Source organism: Falco naumanni, chromosome 3 (genome assembly GCF_017639655.2).
Source record: "Falco naumanni isolate bFalNau1 chromosome 3, bFalNau1.pat, whole genome shotgun sequence".
NCBI classification, from domain to species: domain Eukaryota; kingdom Metazoa; phylum Chordata; class Aves; order Falconiformes; family Falconidae; genus Falco; species Falco naumanni.
This window is the reverse complement of record NC_054056.1, coordinates 110,070,212-110,090,187: the sequence shown is the minus strand read 5'-3', so window position 1 is coordinate 110,090,187 and position 19,976 is coordinate 110,070,212. Positions and strand designations below refer to the sequence as shown.

General features: G+C 39.9%; 1 protein-coding gene across 5 annotated transcripts in view; it reads right to left on the bottom strand.

The window, feature by feature from the left end:
* Window positions 1–19,976, bottom strand: part of TRIO (trio Rho guanine nucleotide exchange factor) — a 255,928-nt gene that overhangs the window by 26,392 nt on the left and 209,560 nt on the right. For 4 of the 5 annotated variants that reach the window (XM_040585918.1, XM_040585920.1, XM_040585921.1 and 1 more), the window contains exons 35-39: window positions 9,611–9,903; window positions 7,703–7,873; window positions 3,612–3,707; window positions 1,359–1,507; window positions 556–622 (exon numbers count right to left, since the gene is read on the bottom strand). In XM_040585918.1, the coding sequence (XP_040441852.1) occupies window positions 556–622; window positions 1,359–1,507; window positions 3,612–3,707; window positions 7,703–7,873; window positions 9,611–9,903 (776 nt within the window). Of the gene's footprint in view, window positions 1–555; window positions 623–1,358; window positions 1,508–3,610; window positions 3,708–4,216; window positions 4,778–7,702; window positions 7,874–9,610; window positions 9,904–19,976 lie in introns of those variants that run through there. The other variant, XR_005826742.1, reaches the window with a different exon arrangement.

Here is a 19,976-nt window from a genome sequence, read left to right as displayed (position 1 = left end):
AGAATTGAACTTTGTTAGGCTGAAATTCACTGTCATGCTCATTCTCTCTATTCTTCCAAATGCATCTTGTTGCTAGCTGAAGACTGAAGGGAAATGTGTGATGCTGTCTCATTTAACAGAAGAGGAAACTATGAAGTCCAAGAGAAGCCTAGCAGTAGGAAAGGAAGCAGGGCTTTCAAAACCAGGATAGTTGCTCTCTATGCTGAGCTACAACACTTTTTTTAAATTCAGTTGTGCTAAATAAAACCATATAGTCTAAGGTATCATTAGAACAGAGGTAGTGATCTTAAAAAAAATGACAAAACTACACTCTTCAGAAGAGCACTGAGGTTTCACACAATAACAGGAAGAAAGAAGAGAGTAAGATTTGATGCAGTATTTCTAATATGTTAAAAGTCTGCAGGAAGGAAAACTCGGAATGCAAGCACTCACATTTTCAGTTTCTTCCTTTGCCTTGTGAAAAAAAATGTGAGGTTCAAGTTACACAGCTGGTCAGTACCACATTTTAAAAAAAAAAAAAAAAAAGAAAAAGCAAGAGAATCAAAAACATCATACCTCAACTACATAGCCCAGATCTCGTACATAATCTCGCTCTGTCTCCACTAATTCCTGTAAGACGTAGCTATAATGGAAAGAAAATGGTGAACATATATTTCACCAAAAACCAAAAGAGATTCTTAAAAAGCATTAATAGCATAGACCTTTCTACACATTTGCAGTCATATGTTTGATAAACAGAGCTGGAACAGAAGAATTAATGCACATTCTTTCTAAGCAAGATGCTGCTTTGACTCTGGAACTGGAGCAGGCTTACTTTTGTTTATCTCAAGTCAGGTGTTTTCTTACATGTGTCATTAAAATTAAACATTGAACTATTGTTTAAAATAAAATGCTATTATGTCTCTGGTCTGGAGACTTAAGTATATGACTTGTTATTTCTACCCACAGATTTAAATAATTTTGAAGCCAGGCATGTTTTTGTTCTACCATGGTAACAGTTTACGGCTACGTAAAGAAATTAAGAGCGTGGTGAAACAGAACAAGGGGAATGACCAGTTTTTTTAAGCCTAATAGCCCTCTGAACACTTAAAGATCAGCATCCTCCTGAGTAACTCCGAGATTGACATGTGACAGAAATCAAACATCAGTACGACTGAAATTCAACATCTCAGGAAATTTAAACTGTAACTAATGTTTGAGAAAAAACTTTTCCTTTGCATATGTGACTACATGCTTGACACCTAACACGTCCTCCCCCTTTCAGACTAACAGTTTCTCCTTCCAGTTGAAAATGGACTTCCTTTAAACACTTCATTTCTCAAAACACTGTGAAAAACAGAATGAAAATGTGGTCTTACTGTCGCCTTTTTAATGAGCTGGATTTTCTTTCTTCCATCTCATCTATGGGTGATGAGGAGGACAGAAGAGAATTATCTGAAGGGTTGAAGGATGGACTGCTACTGTCACCTTGATCTACCAACAAGGAACTTGGACGGTCCTCCAGGGCCTGAGAAGGTTTTCAAGACAGAGAGCAACAACGATTTATTTCCCCTTTGTTGACAAGAGACACTTACACGCAGCTGTATACGGGAACCTATGGGAGATCCATTATTGTAATGTATCTCAGCAAAGGAGGTCTCAAGCTTCTAGGAAATCAGCCAACAACTTGGCTTTCCAGGACAGATAACCTAACTGTACAGAAGCACATTTCAGATATGTCAGTCTTTCCTGCACAGGAAAAGAACAGAGTTCAGCTGGTTTCATCAGGAAGGGCTGAAAGTCAGACTAACCTGCTCAGGATGTAAATGCTTCTATAGTAGAAGCTACACAGATATGTGCTTATTGCCAGGGACTACATTGCATTTGTTGTACTTTGATTCTGGCATATGGAAGTTACTATCAATAATAAATAGGACATCTTTAAAGGAAATTATTTTGATGTTATATTTTTTAACACAACAGAAGTGACATTCTTTGTCAAGACATTTTATCATAATAACTAGCCAATATATTGACTCATTGAAGAAATTAGTGACTTCTATGCTGTCAGTGTTGCTCTTGAGCTTCACGACAGTTCACATCCTAAGAAACAGTCCCTCTCTCTTCTGCCAGATACACTGTCTCCCTTGTATAGACTACACAGGCTTCTATTTGTATAAAAGATGGAGAAGCCATGGGAAAAACAATATCAACAAGCTTCTGTGAAGTATTTACTGGACGACTTTGATTCAAGCCCATAACATTGGATCAAGCTACAGTTACATATCACATTTTCCTTGCATGTGATACAGCCTTTAATGGAAGACACATTTACTTCACCAGGGTGGGGTTCAGCTGTAATCTTTTTCCTTTCCCTACAAAAAGTAAAAAAACAATAACGATATGACTGGCCCAGAAAACAGAGGAAGCTGATCCTTGGCTAAAACTGTGAAATGAGAACATCTCCATCAGGGACTATATGCATGGATCATTAAGTTATATCCACTGCTAGGCTGCCTGAAAGACACATGGGTTATCAAACTTTCAATTTGCAAAAGACTGCGTTGAGTTTTGCCACAGATTACTGGTTATTCACCCTTCTGGTGCAAAAGTAGTAAAAAGCAAAGTTAATATTCTAAAGAAAGCGCAGAAATTATTTCATGTAGTTACGTGAAGTGTAAGTCTTTCTGAATGAGGAAAGATAAAAGAGAAACTCAATTTTCTTATTCTGAAATTCAAAGCTGCTTAAGTTTAGAATGATCTTGGGAAATATCAGCCTCTGGTAACATGGGGCTGCCATGCTGCAATTCTCTGTAGTTTTCACAGCAGCACTTCTACTAAGACCAACAGGGTCTATGTTGCAAAAGCAAGACTTAAAAGGTTTTGAGGGAGTCAGAGAATTGCTGAGGGACCTCTTGAGACCATATAGTCAAACCTCCTTGCTCAAACAGGGTCAGCAATATCAGTTTTTCCAGGACTGGGTCAAGCTGGGTTTTGAATATGAAGGAGGTCCTGCCTGGAATTATCTATACACCCTACCCTTTGTCAATAAGCATCTTCAGAAACACAGAAACTTAAAAAAGCTAAAACAAATTCCTCCTACTTATTTTGTTAGCAAACAACAAAAGCAAGAAAGAAGGCACCATCATACAAAATGATCCTTTTACTCTTTTAATTATTTCTTCATTATCACATTACACCTAAAAAGCAGCTAGATAGCATAGATGTTTCTGTGTGAGGGTTATCTGCTTTACCATTTCACCTTATTAGGTTTGCTATAAATTTTGTTTCAGGGATCCTTCTCATAAAGGTCTACCAAGCTAAGACACTGGGTCTTCACATTCATTTTACTGATAGGACGTTTTCTTTGTACTAACAGGACATAAATTTCCTGCCATCTCCCTTCCCTCTTATTTACTGTTTTTTTCTTTTCTACATAGCCATTTACCTATTCAGTAAGTGCTTTTACAAAAGAGGGCATATAAATGACCCTTACACCAACCCAGAAAGCAACTTTGGAAACAGACATCAAGTTTTAAAAGTCAAACACACGTAGCTTTTCTTTAAATAGCAAGTCAGGACTGGAAGACACAACTGCTTTAAATGCATGCATCTGCCAAAGTCAGCCTCACCATTTTACTTTTGACAAGTTCTTCAATTGCACTGACTAGTTCTGCAGCACTGGGTGTCTCGGAGCTTGTTGGCCGCACCAATAGTCGAGAAGAGGTCTGTGCAATGACACAAAGGAAGGAGAATCCCAGAGTTAGCCTGGTACATGCTCAAGTATCAAGAGGCTTCCTTCACTTCTCTGTCAGACAAAGGTACTCAACAATAACTGTCAGTGTAATATAGCACTAATACCATCCCTTCCAACTTGGGCAACTGGAATTGCAAATTTTAAGTAACCCCCATAGAAGTTAAATGCTGGGATAAAAACTCCTGTTCCTATACGCAACAGAAGTCAAGGAAGTATCCTGCATCTTGCTGACTATGATAATACCTGACAAATAGCTATAAAAATCACCTGAGCCGACCCAATGGACAACGAACTGTTAATGTATTTTATTGCTGGTTAAACAAAGCAACAACTGCAGAAGAGTAACAGGAACAAGAAGACTTGACATAAAGGGGCAAGCATCACTGAGCTATGAAAAAATACACCAGTAACTCAGGGGCATTTACTTTTCTAAAGGAGCTGGGGTATATTGCCCAGATTCAGAGGGGAAATTGAGCTCACCCATTCCTTGTGCCATCCATTTTCCCCAATGGTATGTGTAGAGCACAGAAGATCTCTGGCCTCATAAGCTATAAAATGCCAGTTTATAGCTACAACTGAAGGTAAAAGGTGTTCACAGTAAAGGATTCTGGGAGAGGGCCATTAAGTTCAGCCTCAGTAATTTGCAAACAGTGTCGTTTGCATATTACATTTATCATTAAATAACTGGAAAATAGAAACAGGGCGTAATATGAACCTTACTTCATATTACAAACAGCACAGTGAACATCACGTAGCACAGGGTAAGCTGTCCTGCAAATGTTATCAACAAACTGGACAAAGAAATGGCACATATAATGACTTAACACAAGAGGTTCTGCTCAAATCAAGCATGAGTGTAACAAGGCTCACCATAAATCAGTACAAAAAAAAGAATATACAGATTTTAGGTAGCTTGCCTTGTATTTGCCTTATTCGGAAAGGAAAACAGGGGTTGGGTAAGCAAAGGAAAAACAGACAACTTTAAATGGAAAGATATGGGAACTGAGCCAAAGCAGAGACAGAACACAAGTCAACATAATGCTGCATCAGAGTTTATAAAAAGAGAAAACAAAAAGCAAAAGTAATTAGTTTCATATTAAACACAACTGTTCTTGAAACTTCAATACTGCTTATCCAAAAATTAAATGCAAACAACTTGCAAACTGCCATCAAATGCAAATCCATGAAGTGTGCAATGATTCTACTGAATGGAAGAATGCATACTGTGCAGATGAGCCCTTAGGGGAGAAAATGGTTGTGTTATTTAGTGATACTAGACAAATCAGCATGGCTTAACACATGACGATTGCATGCACACCAAAACCTGAGCAATCCCACAGCTGGTGTGCCTTTTAAGCAACTGTAAGCTCCTGACATCTGAATGTTGACCGTGTTTTCCAAAGTTGTGTCTGTATGTGGGTTTTCACTTTGGCTGCGGAGCTCAGCTTAGCTTTACAGAACACTGACAGCGTTGGAACCAGACTCTGGTCAAGGTCCCTTCTCTCTGTTATTGCTCTAGGGGAGTATATGGGGTGTGACTGTTAGTAAAACTTCAGAACTGGTTTGTTTCCAGTTCATGTGGTTGTATCACATACTATCTGAAAAAGAAGGAGCTGTAGAGATGAAGTCTGCCTGCTGACGTACTCTGGGAGCAGAATACACCTCTTGCCCAGAAAACAAGGGAAGGTAAAGGCAGCAACTGAGCACGTGCAAGAGCGAGATGCTGCTGTAGCCCACAGCGGGCTGGGTAGGGAAGGAGAAACCCAGAGAGCAGGGAGTTTCCAGCACAGAGCATAGACCACGATCCCTGGAGAGGAGGAAATGCTCACAGTGAAGCACAGATGAAAGCCAAGCCTCTGAGGTCACGGAAAGGAGGAGACATTCCTCGGGATCCAGAGGAGCTGAGCAACCCAAGAAACCACCAAGTGTGGCAGGAATGTGAAGGAGGACTCCACCCAGAAGTCAACCAACTGGGAATTTGTTTGCAGGCCTTTTATTAAACAGTAACTCCATCAATAGAGCCAACTGACTTCTGCTAGGTAAAACCGCTCTGGCTTCTCACTTCTGTGTTCCAATAAAGCATTTGCTTTAGGTACTGGGAAGTGGTGGTTCATCTTGGCGTGTGAAGTTCGGGGAGGCATCCACAACCTAGAAGGCTGCCACATGAGGGGACTTTTTTTTGCCTTCCACCGTGCAGTAGGACAGATACTGCACAAAACCGATGCACCACAGATTAATTGCTATTGGCATGTTTTGAAAAATTTTGGTACGATACTAACTTTACCAAATTTTAACTTCTCAGAAGTCTTCTTTAGAATGCAGTTTAAGCTACTTCAGAAACTGTCCCAACATGTGTTTACTGCAGTGGGTACATGTTAACCTCTTAAGAAGTGAAAGCAGTATTTACTGGGGATTGAAAGCTACTCAAAGCCTCTTACTCTGCTGTGGCAAGGGTCTGACTTGGCACCAGAAATACAAAAGTGAGGGGACGCTACCTTACAGGCATAGCCCTTCACGTAACTGTTCTTGCCGTTTTTTGCTAAGCAAAATCCATTTTTATCTTGAGAACTTTTTATAAGACTCGCATATCAATTTTTTTATATCGCTGAAGAGACATACAAATACGGCAGCTTATCAGCAGGAACTTTAATGTATTTCACCAACATTTTTTTTAAATTTTATTTCAAAGCCTCAAACTGGGATTGTTATTTTCTAGCAATAAAATATTCTCTCAGGTCTAAAGGCTGGCCTATTTTTGCTTATGGAATATTTCCCAATATATTAACTCCCCAACTCGTATATTACACTTTTTCGATTGAGAAAACATATAGGAATTAAATACACATAGAGCACAGCAGCCAGCCATTTTGATCTTACAAACAATATTTTCAGGGATGAGGGCAATCCCCACTGAAAGGCAGTGTTTTTAAAAGGAAGAAAAAAAACAAAACAGAAAGAAGTAAGATCAGCCAAAGCTATCAAAAACATCTGCATCACTGAGAAGAACAGCAAGCAACCAGCCACAAAATTCACTAACAACATTCAGTGGCACAGATTAAAAATTTTAAGCAGCAAAATCAGAAGAAAACAGTAATAAGTGCATTTGCTGCACGTCTAGACTGCATTCTAAAATCTCCATGTCCAGGCTTCATACTTGTCCCTCTAAATGTTTGATCCAGGTTGAAAATTGAAATAAACCCTCTCAATGCATCAACATAAGAAAACCAGATTATATTCAAGGAAGATGTCCTTCATGCAGTTACTACATACATCCAGAATTTCCTTACCGATGCAAAGTCTTTTACCCTCAATTTTAACATGGCTTTGTAAAAAACAGCTGGATTATGACCCTTATTTGGATATTAACATCTTGGAACACCTTTTTCTCAGACATCCAAAAAAACCAAGGAAAAAAAAAAACGGAAGAAAAACCCCCAACACCTCAGATTTGATATGAACACCTCCTTCTGTTGAGGCATGTACATTTTTTTCCCCCTGAACTGAGGCAATCCAAACTAGTAGGGCTTGGTGAACAACCTGTGACCTAGAAAGGTTATGTACAACTGTTAATTTCTCCTAATAAAGTTTATTTGCAAATTGTTTTTTAACCTCGGTACCAAAAGGTATGACTATAAACCAATTACATTCTGATCACTAAAGATGGCATCATCCACACAGATGTAAATAGGCCTGCAAAGTGGCCCATTTCCACATTTAAAGTGCTTGCAGAAAATTTTCTGCGCTTTAAATGCTTCTCTATTTTAGAAGCACTTAATTCATACTCTTTCCACAGGAAACCCTTTTAATGTTGTCTAAAGTGACATAGGGACTATTTCTGTCAACCACAAAGCTGCATTACATACATTACAGAGACTTGTGGAAACAGGAGAAAAACTTGTGCAAACATAGGTTGTGCAAACACAGGTTGTATCAACATGTGAAGCCTTCCCTGCTTCCTCCTCCTACCTTGTCATCCTGCGAGTCAGGCTGGAGAAGACTGTGCTGCTGAATTGCCATTGGAGGAGGGAGTGGCACAGCATCCGCTCCCTCCTCACCTTCCTCCTCTCCACAGCTCTGCATGCCCGAAGAGGATGACTTGGAGAGAGTGCCACTGCTCAGCCCCTCATTCCGACCTCTCTGTAAATAAAACCAAGAGATTCAAGCTTTGTTACCTCCTCAACAGCACAAAGCTTGGGATTACGAGCTTGTCTTAAGTCTGTTCTGTAGATCTCACCCCTCTCCCAACAAGTTAAGATGATACTGCGAACTGCAGTGCAACTGCTCAACAGAGGGGCGGGGGGGGAAAAGCAGATGCCAAAAATATTTTTCAGTGTCTGGTAAAAGCAGATGGATTGAGATACTGAGAACAAGACATTCAGCTTGAAATTTACTACAGGAAAATGTTACCAAAGCCATGCTTGCTTTCCAAGTTCAGTTCTGTGAAGAGCCACATTCCTCTAACTTCAGAAACTCAAGAACTTTGTATCTGAAGTACCAACCCTCACAGCAAGACCTCTAAAGGATATGACTCCCCCCTATTACAACGTCAAGTATTTTCTCAATTGTCCTTTCTGCCCCTTCCCCCTTTAAGCAGCAAGAGCAGACTGCTTGCGTAATTTTTACAGTGGTGTCGAAAGACAGTCCTTCCAATTATATAAGGAATATAATTTCAACTAGCCAAAGTTTAATATAACTGACCTCACAGAATGATTTAACTATCTTTAAAGGAAGACAGCATAGACGGTTATTGCTTTTTCCTGATTTTAAGGCACTGGCCTTAGGTTTTCCCTCACTCACAGAACTGCAGAATAACAGACACTTCCACTACAACTGCATCACAGAGGGCCTTTTTCTACAGCCTGCCATTCAAGGACAGAGGCCAATATTCCTTCCCAAACCACATCTCCCAATTCACCATGCTGCCAAGTCTCTAGTACTTTTCTTTCCTACATTTACTGCGTAACTTCACTGATGTTCCAAGCTTGCAGCAAAATATGCCAGGAGCAAGGAAAAAAAAAAAAAAAAAAAAAGATGTACTACATAAGTAATTGGGCATCCAAGACCACTTTTCTGTACAATAACTACCAAAACCACTACTCAGATTCAAGCCTGGAAGGAGGGAGTAACTGTATAGCATGCAAGCTGCTGTGCCCTTGGAAACAGTAAGATGCCGTTCATTTCAGCCTGAACCACAGGTTTATAAGAGAAGGGAATGTGACTCTGTCCGCACCTAACTGAAGGCAGGCTTTGCTCATACACCAGTTCCAGGCTTCCAAGGATGGGCACATGTTTGTGGGAGGAAGGGAGGCCTCCGGCAGATGTCCTTGGTGGCAAAATCTCAAATAGTTCACAGGTTTTTTCCCCTCTAATGAAAACTACTGTGTTTATCTACCTTTTGATTTGAAGGGCCAGTAATTCTGTGCTCTAACTCTTGCTCAAGGTGTACATACAGCTTTAAGCAGTTAAGCGGCTCTCCCTGTTTTTTCCCTGATTCATCAACAGGAAAAGGAAAGAAAATACAAAATGACCTGATTATTCCCAGAACATGAAGCACCTTTACTCACAAAGCTGCTTTCCTAAGTGGGATAAGAAAGCAAAGCTAAAGAACAACTGTTTACTCTCCCATTTCTCCTTTTTAACTACACAGCCTTCTCCACGGAGCTATCATACTACCACTCTCAACGCAGAAGGGAGCAAACTGTGCCTGGCACAGCACTTACACAGAGTACAGCAGTCATCAAGAATGAGCACATGGGCACATGCCACTTTGATCAGCTGCTGGACAGTCAAATGAGGAGACAACCTTCACCTGACAACATGTAGTTCTTTGAAAAACATAAAAACGAGTCTCGGGAAGCTGCCCTGAACACTTACCTCCTCAACAGTTTCATCTTGTGGGGTTGCTGCGCTATCATCAGAGTCCTTCTGAGAGCCTGCATCGGCACTTTTACGAACCTCTCTACTCTTCTTATGCTTGTGGGCCAGTTTTTTGACATGCCCATCTGCTTTCCCACTGCTCAGACGCCTCACAGGACTGGTAAGCCATTTTCTCAAAGTGTTGCCTGGGCGCTTGGGGCCCGGAGAGCTCTGTGCACCGATCATGTGGGGCTGAAGGGATGTTACCGAAGCAGGAGGACTGGCATCATTGCTGGAGACTGAAAGGGAGTCTGGAAAAAGAAGAAGGGGAGCATTTTAAAGCTGAAACACCGGTAAGTGAGAAACAAGGCAAATGACATGTGTAATCACGGGTATCAGATTGGATTTATGGACGAATCGACCAAATTATTTTTAAGTAACCTGGCTTTAATGACACCACAACTATCAGTGTTCATGCTGCCCGTGGCCACCCACACATAAACACGATATATATGCTTACAACAGTCAAGCATCGTTAAGTCACTCCTGCCTCAACTACAATGCATACTTACCACTGCTGATATTTATTTGATATTAGATTATATGTTCTATATGTCATCTGACTTCATGGAAGGATATGCTTGGTTTATCTTTTAATGTATACTGGTTTGAGCATGGACATGAAGAGCAAAAATAATTGCCTCAATGAGAGAAGTAAATTATTTTTCAAACACCAAATTCTACTACAATGCTCCAGTTTGTTTATTTTATTTATTTCCCCTGCCCTTGGGAAAAGGGGAAGAAGAATCCAGAAAACAGCTAAACGTCTGTCTTTTGCTTAAATCTTCTCAGACTTTTGGCTGTTGTTTTGTTTGGTTTTTAAAAAGGCACAGAACATGAAAGTTTAAAAGCCCATTTGTTCAAATCTCAGGATCAGCAGTACTTCTCAGCACGACAATGCCTGAAGTTCTGTAGTCAAACAAAGGACACACTTTCATCAAGCCATAGTTGTATGTGCATGAGGTCAACGCTACTTTCCCACTGAGGCTCCTGTCACTTGAACTATGCTTATGATAAACACCTACTGGTTATCTGTTTTGAGACCACATTGGGTTCCCCCCCCCCCACACAAGCAGCACAATTCTTCTTTCCCTAGCAATTCTGTTTTCCTGAAATCATACTTTTTGTTTGGACACGTTCTCATAACACCTCTCCTATGAATACCATCTACCATTAGGGTGTTAACAAGACTCTCCTAGGTTGTCAAATGCAGGTTCATACCCCCACCCCCGCGCCCCGCCCCATGTGTGTGCACTTTTGTAGATGGGTAGTTTATATAAGGATGACATAAGTAATGTTTTGTTGAATGTTTCTACTGCTGGGAATTAAATGCAGTGCTTGTGTTCCTTCTTGAAGCTTGACACAGATGTTCAGGTCACCTCTTCTGGCCGCTTTTCTGTAAGAGGCGTATTGCCAGTCTGACCAGAAGCCGTTTGAATTTTGTAGAATAATATGGTCACATTTATGCAGCAATACACTTCACTGTAAACACTCAAATGCCTTAGATGCACACACAAGTATGTGAGCCTGCTCTGTTTCCATAAAGCGTTAAGTACAAATTACGACTTTGAACTGAGATGGGGAGACATAAAATGTGAATGTACTAAGTTGGGACTCTTTTTTTCTTTCACTGTTCAAGCTGTTCCAAAAAAGGCATCCAAAATTATGATCTATCAGGCTTTCTGTGAGGATTTTTCTCTATTCTAATAAAACCCAAGTGGCATGTAACCATTAAGACACATCAGGTCTGATGCCACGAACTCCTGTAGCTTATACTGTATGAATACACACACATAATAATTGCTATTAACCTCCACTTCCATCATGTTTCCATAAAGAAAAGATAAACTTCATAAAACATACCTTCAGTCCTACAAGCTAGTTACTAAAACTAGTCACCCAGAATCAGGATTCACCTGCAGAATTATCTTCTAGCCACAGCTGCAGCTGTGCTGCACCTGGGTAAGGAGACTTCCTACGATGCCATTAACATGGTTTCAAGGTTTTAAGTAATGGGTACTACCAAAAAGCAGACACACAGTTACGCTAGTCAGCTTCACCTCTAAATCTAAAGATAGCAGTGCCCCATAATTACCACATTATTTTCTTGTTGAAGCAGGAAACATAAGGAAGAAATTAATTATCTATAACAATGGTTTTCAACTCGCAATCTGAGTATCCCTCAAAGCCCCTGGATTACTGCTTAAGGGTTCTCAGCACATCCGTAAGACAGACAAACCTACTAGCCGTCAGCATCCACATCATGGCACATTTTTTTACTTTATTTAAAAGGGGGGGGGGGGGGGGGAAGTGGTCTGCTTATTAAAAAAGTTCCAAACAAAACTCACAATCCTCTGCAAGCTGGAGTCTCCATTGGAATCCAAACAATCTCCTATTAAAACTGTTAGAAGTTAGTTTGACTGCTCTTTCACCAAACTTAACATTACCTTTATTGTATCATGCATTTTAATATTTTTTTTCAAATGTCTTGTTTCAGAAATCACAGCAAACACTGGCTGATGGGTATTTCAATAAATAACCTTCTGTCACTCTGCTAGTGGAACACAGAAGAGGAGAGAACAGTGCTGGTATTCTTACAACTAAGTTTCTTAAAGCATAAACTAAATGCTTTGTCTTCAAGACTCTCAAGCTTGAAGATGTTTAAAATCCCTCAGCCAAGTTTTTCTTTCATTTGTATATATTTTTCCTCCCAATAAGGGTTCATACAAGTTCCTTCCATACAAATAAAATAGAGCACGTTCACTTGTTTACAAAAAAGAAGAAAAAAAAAAAGCAACTAAGCCTTCACAGAAGTTTACCATGTACTGTTTTGATTTTTGCATCTGTTGCATTTCTTACTTTCACAATTACTCCTTTCTAAGAGAAAGGCGGTGTGGTGGTGCAGTAACTGATTGCGCAAGATTTACTTTCACATAAACATGTCTATCCCTAAGCACGTAACGTGCCTGCAGCTAATAAACCCATTTTTGTTTTTATAAAACCTGTGCTCCACCTCCTCAAATTATCACCCATCCTTTTGACAACCAGCACTTTGCAACTACTGAATCCCTTGTAAAACCAAGCAGTACAGCCCAGAGCCCCTAAAACCGTGGAAGACTGGTATTTTTGTCTGACTGCACTTCTGCTGTACCACTCCTGCTCTTAACCCAAGTCGGCCAAGAGTTTAGGGGCAGGAGGATGGAACAGAGCAGGAAGAAATACATGTACTCCGCTCAAGTGGAGAGGATCTAAGAGACAAAAACAATGTTAGCCAGACATCTTTCGCAGCACATACTTTAGCCATATCCTCCCACACAGCATTAGTTTTCATTTGGCATGCAGCATGTAACTGCTTCTCATCTTCTCTTCTGCATGATTTAATACAAAATATTATTGAAGTATTATTAGGGCTTCAGGGAATTATAAAAGTGGGCAAAGTGTAATTAGTACACCAAAACGATAGCACTGTTCCACTTTGCTCTTCAAAGCATGAAAGCACTGGGTGAGAAGGAAAAGGTTAAAATGAATAAAAATATGGCACTGCCATAATAACATCAGCTTAAATATAAAATTTTATTTTAAAAAGGCATTAGAAAAAATAAAAACAATTAAAAAATTGAGTAAACAAGCAGAAGAGGTTTAACATCACCAGAGTTAACCTGAAATGAATACCAACCTACTAGCCTTTTCAGAAGTCAGATCCGATTTTTTGCCCTTCCTTAAATTTGCAGAAAACATCCCTACAGCCTCAGAGGTCGGTGCTAATACTCACTACAAATATACCATCCCAGTACTTTCCCAGTGAGACCATTTACCATCCATTCTCCCATCCCATCCCAGCTGAACAAAGGTCTGGATTCTCCATTTCTCACCCTCATCCACTTCCTCAGGAGACCAGTTACAATACTACAGCGCAATCAAGAAAAAACCTAGGTGCTCAAGTTCATCTGTTTATTTCGAGGCATTGCCAGAACCAAGCATTAGGGAGTATCAACATCCAATACAGGCATTTTCAAGAGTACGGAAAGACCTTTCACCTTCAGTATGAGAACAGCCACACAGGTGTCTCTCATTTTCCCCTCCCCCTTCACTATATACTACTTCTATCTATATAATTAGGGATGCAGACTCAGTTTGATTGATTACCATGCTTGGGATTGTTTACACTAAATTGGCTTTGTTTCCTTTATGACTACACAGCAAATTGTTTTTCTAGGGTTGCTCAAGAATATTTTATCACTAAAACATGCTAAGACGAAAAAGGAGTATTCCAGATTAAACCAAGAACAACATGGACTTTTAAAACCAAACCAGATGGAATAAATTTGGGGTATGCTAACCCCAACTGTGTTTTCAAGTACAGTAAACTTTCTAGTGAGCGTCAGAATCCCTTTTAGAAAAAGATAAATGCAACAGATGGCCATCTCAGAGTAAAAAAAAAAAAAAAACCAAAACCAACACACATATAACGATCATACACAGCAACACCAATCCAACAAGAAACTATCAAATTTAATAAAACTGCTATTTGCTCAAGTGGAGACAGCTTTATAATTCAGTAAAGTATTTTAAAAAACCTAACGGGTGGACTTCGTTTTATAATTCATAGTCACAATAAGAAAATAAGGCATTTAACTGCCATTTCCCTCAAAGTAAAAATCACATATGTTGCTGTGGTGGTGAGGTCATTGTTCACTGAGAGTCCATAAATATATTTTTGAAGCTAAAGAAAAAGAGCGGGCAGCATGGGTTCTGACCCCCTCAAACTAGAAGATAAAGTTACCTCCAATGAACTGGCAAATTTTTGAAACTAGAAGGGAAATGGGAATTTTCATTCTAGTCCTAGCTTTCTTAACACTAGAAACATGCACATCTGTGATTAATAAACTGGTTTTTTTCCCCTAAAAAATAAATCAGCCATGTTAAGCTAGTTGATGACTTGAAAGACTCTGCTTTATATTAACTATTTCCATATTGCCATTTTTAGAGTTTTGGAATTTACAAGGAGTGCAAGGGGCTACAAAAAAACCTGACTCCTTTACCTAGGGAATCACACCAAGTTTGTTTGATGTCTGCTCTGCATCCCTAAACCCAAAATTCTCCAAACCCCAAAATAAGACATTTCACCATGCCTGGACTACAAAACAGTAATGGGACAAGGAGTGAAAAATGAAGAAAAGCAAACCTAGTAACTCTGACTGGCTTGTCACACCACCACTGCAGAGCTGCTATCTACCATGAACTCTAGGGACCAAAAAGCCCAGAAATATCCATCACACAGAGCAATTAACCAGCCGATCAGTAAGATTTTATGCAGGTACATTACAAATTATATGGGGACAAGAGCTGCTCGTTGGTTCAAAATGGGAGCACGATCTACACTGATGAACGTGAAACTTTAATATGCGAATTGGAAACAGCTTGAGTTCAGTGATCTGCCAAGCCCACAGCTACCTACAAACAAGCCCCAATCTGAGCCAAATCAACATGCCATCAGAGGAAGCAAAAATAGTTTACAAGCATCTAATGACAAATGCCCATTAAATGCTGCCCGTGTACACAGCCATCATTTGTTATTAGATGAGATGGGGAAAGGTTGATAAAAAGAGTGAGAGGTTTATTTTATTTGTGGACACACACGCACATGGTTTCTGCCTGGGAACAGCTTTTGAAGTGGGAGGCTATCAATCTGCCATATACAAGACCATCCAGATACTTCTGTACGTGTCAGGAATTTTATTTCTTTCCTGCTGGGTATCCTCTTTAGACTACGCTCACTGTGTATTTTTGGAAACCAATAGTGGTATATACCTCAAAAGGCATTAGATGCCTTTCAACTCTTAACAAGCCACCAAAACAGCAGTTACCATTTAAAGATGATGCAGCTTGAGTGTTATCAGGCTTGCAAATGGAGAATTTCCACCATGCCCTTTGGGAAGCATGAGTTTCACTTACGATATACAGGCAGTGCAATAATGTTCATGAAATTAGTTTCTTAAAAATAATCACAAAATGCAAAAAGCTAGTACTTAACACATAAAAGAAAATCCTTCAATCACATTCGTGTTTGGAGTGGAACAAAACACACTCACTCTTCATCTCTGATCAGCAAACCTTTCCTGAGTTATTTCAAGTTACACATTATGCTGAAATACAATTTGCAGTATTTTCAGTGTGTGGATAGACTAAGAGTTCAACTCCTTAGTATATCTTCCCTGATTAGCCAGTTATCCCTGTTAATTTTGACTGATACAGACACTAGACCATGACACTTGGATTTAAGTGTGTTCAACAATTAAGTCCTCCAAGTCATCAAAAGCTGATTGTGTTAGTATCAGCCAAACTGGAATTCTAAGCTTGAGGCTACGTACTCTTCAGCTTCTCCGAATGAGATACTAAACTGCCTCACAAGCAGGTCTGCAAGTAAAAACCCCACCCTCTCCCCAAGACAGACACTGTCACTTTAATAACTTCTGAAGGTCTTTCTGAAATCGAGAAAAGTCATCCAATAGACATATTTGCAACAGCACTAGAGAAAGGAATGAAGAAAATCTCTGATTAAGAGCAAAAAATAATACATTGTTCATTGAAGTTAGAAAATTAGTGGCATATGCCTGAAGGGTTTAACACATGTGTTTTACTATTGTGTCTTTTCCTTTAATATCCTCTCCTGTCTTCCTACCCCGTGAATGTAAAATCAAGGTTTTACACTTAAACTTTTAAATAAGGCTTGATATTGTGCCAGAAAAAATCCTTTTCCAGGTTAACAGAAGTAGTTCTGTTTGTGCTCCCTGGAATTCAGACCACAGGGATACAAATCCCCAAATCTAAATGCTGTGTATTACCAAAAGCGCAAGGCAGCACTACAGAAGGGAAGAGTGGACTTCGTGGGGAATTTCATTTTTTGCAATAAACTGTTATTCTCTCCTATTTCTGGAGAGAAATATATTTTCTGTCACAAGTAGGAAGTATTAAAAGTTACTCACACTGCTAAAGTTTTGTTTCACAGTTTGTGAAAACCACAAGCTTCTAACAGATTAAATCTCAGCTTCCCTGTACGCAGCTTGTATTTTAAAAGGCAACGTCTTGATCTCAGCTCCACTCTTTTGACCACCTGTTTGCTCAAATTTAGACAGCTACATCCACGTGCTGGCAAGACATGCCAAGGACAAATTTTGTCCTTTAGCACTGTTCTCCACCCAAGCTCTTGCTCTGTTTCAGTACACTGAGTCACCCTGATTCACAGATCAAAGTTTCACAGATCAAAGCAAGTGCTCTGAACATTTTAATACAGTTATCCCCCCCTGGAAGAGGTGTGTGTTTTTCTGCTAACCACTAACTGCACAGGGGCTTGCATGCTTCTACAGAAGAGCTAATGAACAGAGAAGCTGACGTCCTAATTTTCAGGCAAAGTTTTCTTTGGGCTGACTGGGGCCATCAGCTAGTTACTTATCTCTCGCACTTTCCTGTGCCTCCTGATATATGACATCATTTCACATCACCATGAAGGAGCACATAACATTATTTGCTTTGCGGGCCTGCAACAGGCAAGATTTTCATTGACAGATTTAAGTTACATACTAACAGTTAATTCCCGCATACAGGCAGACACATACCATGTAATTAAGAATATTAAGGGGACATCTTTCTTTCATTAAATAGTTGTGAAAGTTCTTCAGTGCAAACAGAGAAAGAAAATAAGAGAAACGGTGATTTTCTATTACTAGAAAGCAAGTTTTCCCACAGCCCCGATGTAATTTCCCCATTTCCCTTTAAATACGGTAGCTTTTAAGGTCAATTTTGCACTGAGACATTTCACCAAGTCTCAACTACATAACCCATTTTCAAAGTGTGGGTGTTTTGGAGCTTTCACTGCAGTCACATATATTTTGAAATAAAGTCTATATGCTATTTTTGCCATCTGTCTCGCATCAGCAAAATCCAACTACTTTACAATGACCAAAACAGAAGATGAGCTGAAGGCGTGGCCCATGCACTCCTCACTCCAGAAGAATTGATGTAACTGGAGCAGCAGATACCAGGAACGACCCTGTCCCAGCCCAGGGCTGCTGCCCCCCTGCTGCGCTGAGCTGTGGAAGAGCTGCCCCCAGCCCTTGCCTCCAGCCTGTTACCCGCTACTGCTGCTGCTGCTCAACAGTTTAAGATCTCAGCAGAAGAAACTGGTGGAGGGCACAACGCAGCTCCTGAAGCAGTGGGAGCTGGCAGCATTAGCTTCCTTCCAACTGCTCCAAGTTACAGCACTCCCCACCTTCAACAAAACCAAGCAGTGAGCTGGTGGGGACAAGCGGAGTCTCAGCCAAAGAAGGAAAAGAGTGGAGGCAGAAGCTTTGGGCTTGGGCCTTGTAGGCAGAGCTGCTGCATAAGACACGAGACAGAGAGTTTTGCTGACTGTTGACAAGCTATTTGTCTCATGCATGCTGCGTGCAACCTACTTTTGAAGAGCCATGCTGTGTGATGTGAGCAGCAGAGACACAGCTCTGCTCTTGCTGGAGAGCTGTAAGTCTCATGCTACAACTGGGAACCACTATCGACAAGATCTGTGATAAGCAGTCTCAGATTTTAATTGGGACAGCTGCACAATTCATTTCTGCTCATCTGTTACTGGGCTGTAGGGTTTTATCATCTGCCACTTTAATTTGTGTTGCAAAATAATTTTTTGCTCAGAAATGGATAAAAATAATCTCCAGTCCTAGAAACACAGCTCTGAAGCAGTACAGCAACCTACCTGACAAGTGTGCAGAAGAGGAAGATTATGAGCACATATGAAACAAAAACATCCATATCAATGTAGGTAACAGCATGGCCAAGCAAAGGGAGAAAAAGATGCATTCAGCAAGTCCTCAGCTCTACTGAAGGCAGAGAAAGCCGTGGGGGAAGGGAGGGAGAAGCAGGTCTGCAGAAGCTGCATTAGGAAGAATCACGATCTTAGACGTTATTTAAAGCAATGCCTGCCATGCTGCCCTGTGCAAAAGCTTAACAACGCAGAGCATTCCAATGGAAAAAATTTATCGTATGCAGATTTTAAAACATCTTCCGCTACTCCAACAAAAAGGCTGCATATTCACTAAGACATTCCAAGCACATCTGACCTCAAAAGGAAATTGGGGATGCACAGTTCTACTGGTACACTTTTGGAATTGAGACTATACACACTGATAGGGAGGAAATTAGCTTCCACCATCCTAAGTGGTAAAAACAAGCTTCACAATTATGACGACAAAAAAAAAAATTGTACATAAAAAAAAAAAAGTCAGCATAAACCGTTGAGTCAGCATTATATTTTTTTCTTTTGTCCAAAAATTTGAAAAAGAATTTGAGCAAGTACAACTTCTGCCATGTGTTTTACAAATGAGTGGCCTCTAGGAAAAGATGAAAGTAGATGTATTTTATTCTCTTTTCCAAAAACCTTAAAAAATTCCAACACATGAGAAAACCTCCAAAAATTCTCTAGTAAAACTGAGGGAATATATGATGAGCCAATAAACATACTACGAAACACACAGGGTAGATATTAATAATTGCTAAGCGTATCTTCAAGCGTATCGGTAAAGCTCATAAATATGAACAGTACACAGTGCTAGTATTGAGTTACAGGAACAAATGATACAAAAGAAATGATGACTTTATCAAATTTTATTTGTTTAAAAACCCCAAGTTACTAGACTTCTTGTACTGAAAAAAATACTTGTTTCCTCTTCACCTACTGCAGTTACATGTTAACCTAAGTACACATACTAATCCAACAGCAATTTGAACAGTCTTTTTTTGTTTTCCCCCAATCCTCTTGATTCAAAGCAGAAGAGCTCATTAGAACAACTACCGATTGTTTGGAGCTACAGCTTTAGCAACAGCTGTACAAACACATCAATCTCAAGTTAGGAACTCTGCCATAAGCTTAATAATAATATACTCATACTGTTTAGCTTTGGGGCTATTACAATAACTTTGGTCATTTTCTCTTTCCAAATGTTATACTGTTGTAGCCCTCAAAAAATAAATTGAGAAAATAATTAAAGGAATTGGGAGGGAAGATGGAATGGCTAAAACAGTGATAAAAATAAGTCCTCCAAAATTCCTATATATATATAAAATGTTTCCTCCTTCATCCAATTAATTGCTATTAGTGACAGTGATAGAAATTAATTGTACTAACACTGCTTTGCATTGTAAAACATTGACCTTTTGAGCGTACGCACTATTGGGAATACTAATGAGCAGAGTCAGCCCTTGCAGCCATGCCACTGCTTTCAGTCTCCACACCGCCTAACTAGCCGACTGTAGGTGATGACAGACAACTTCCTCC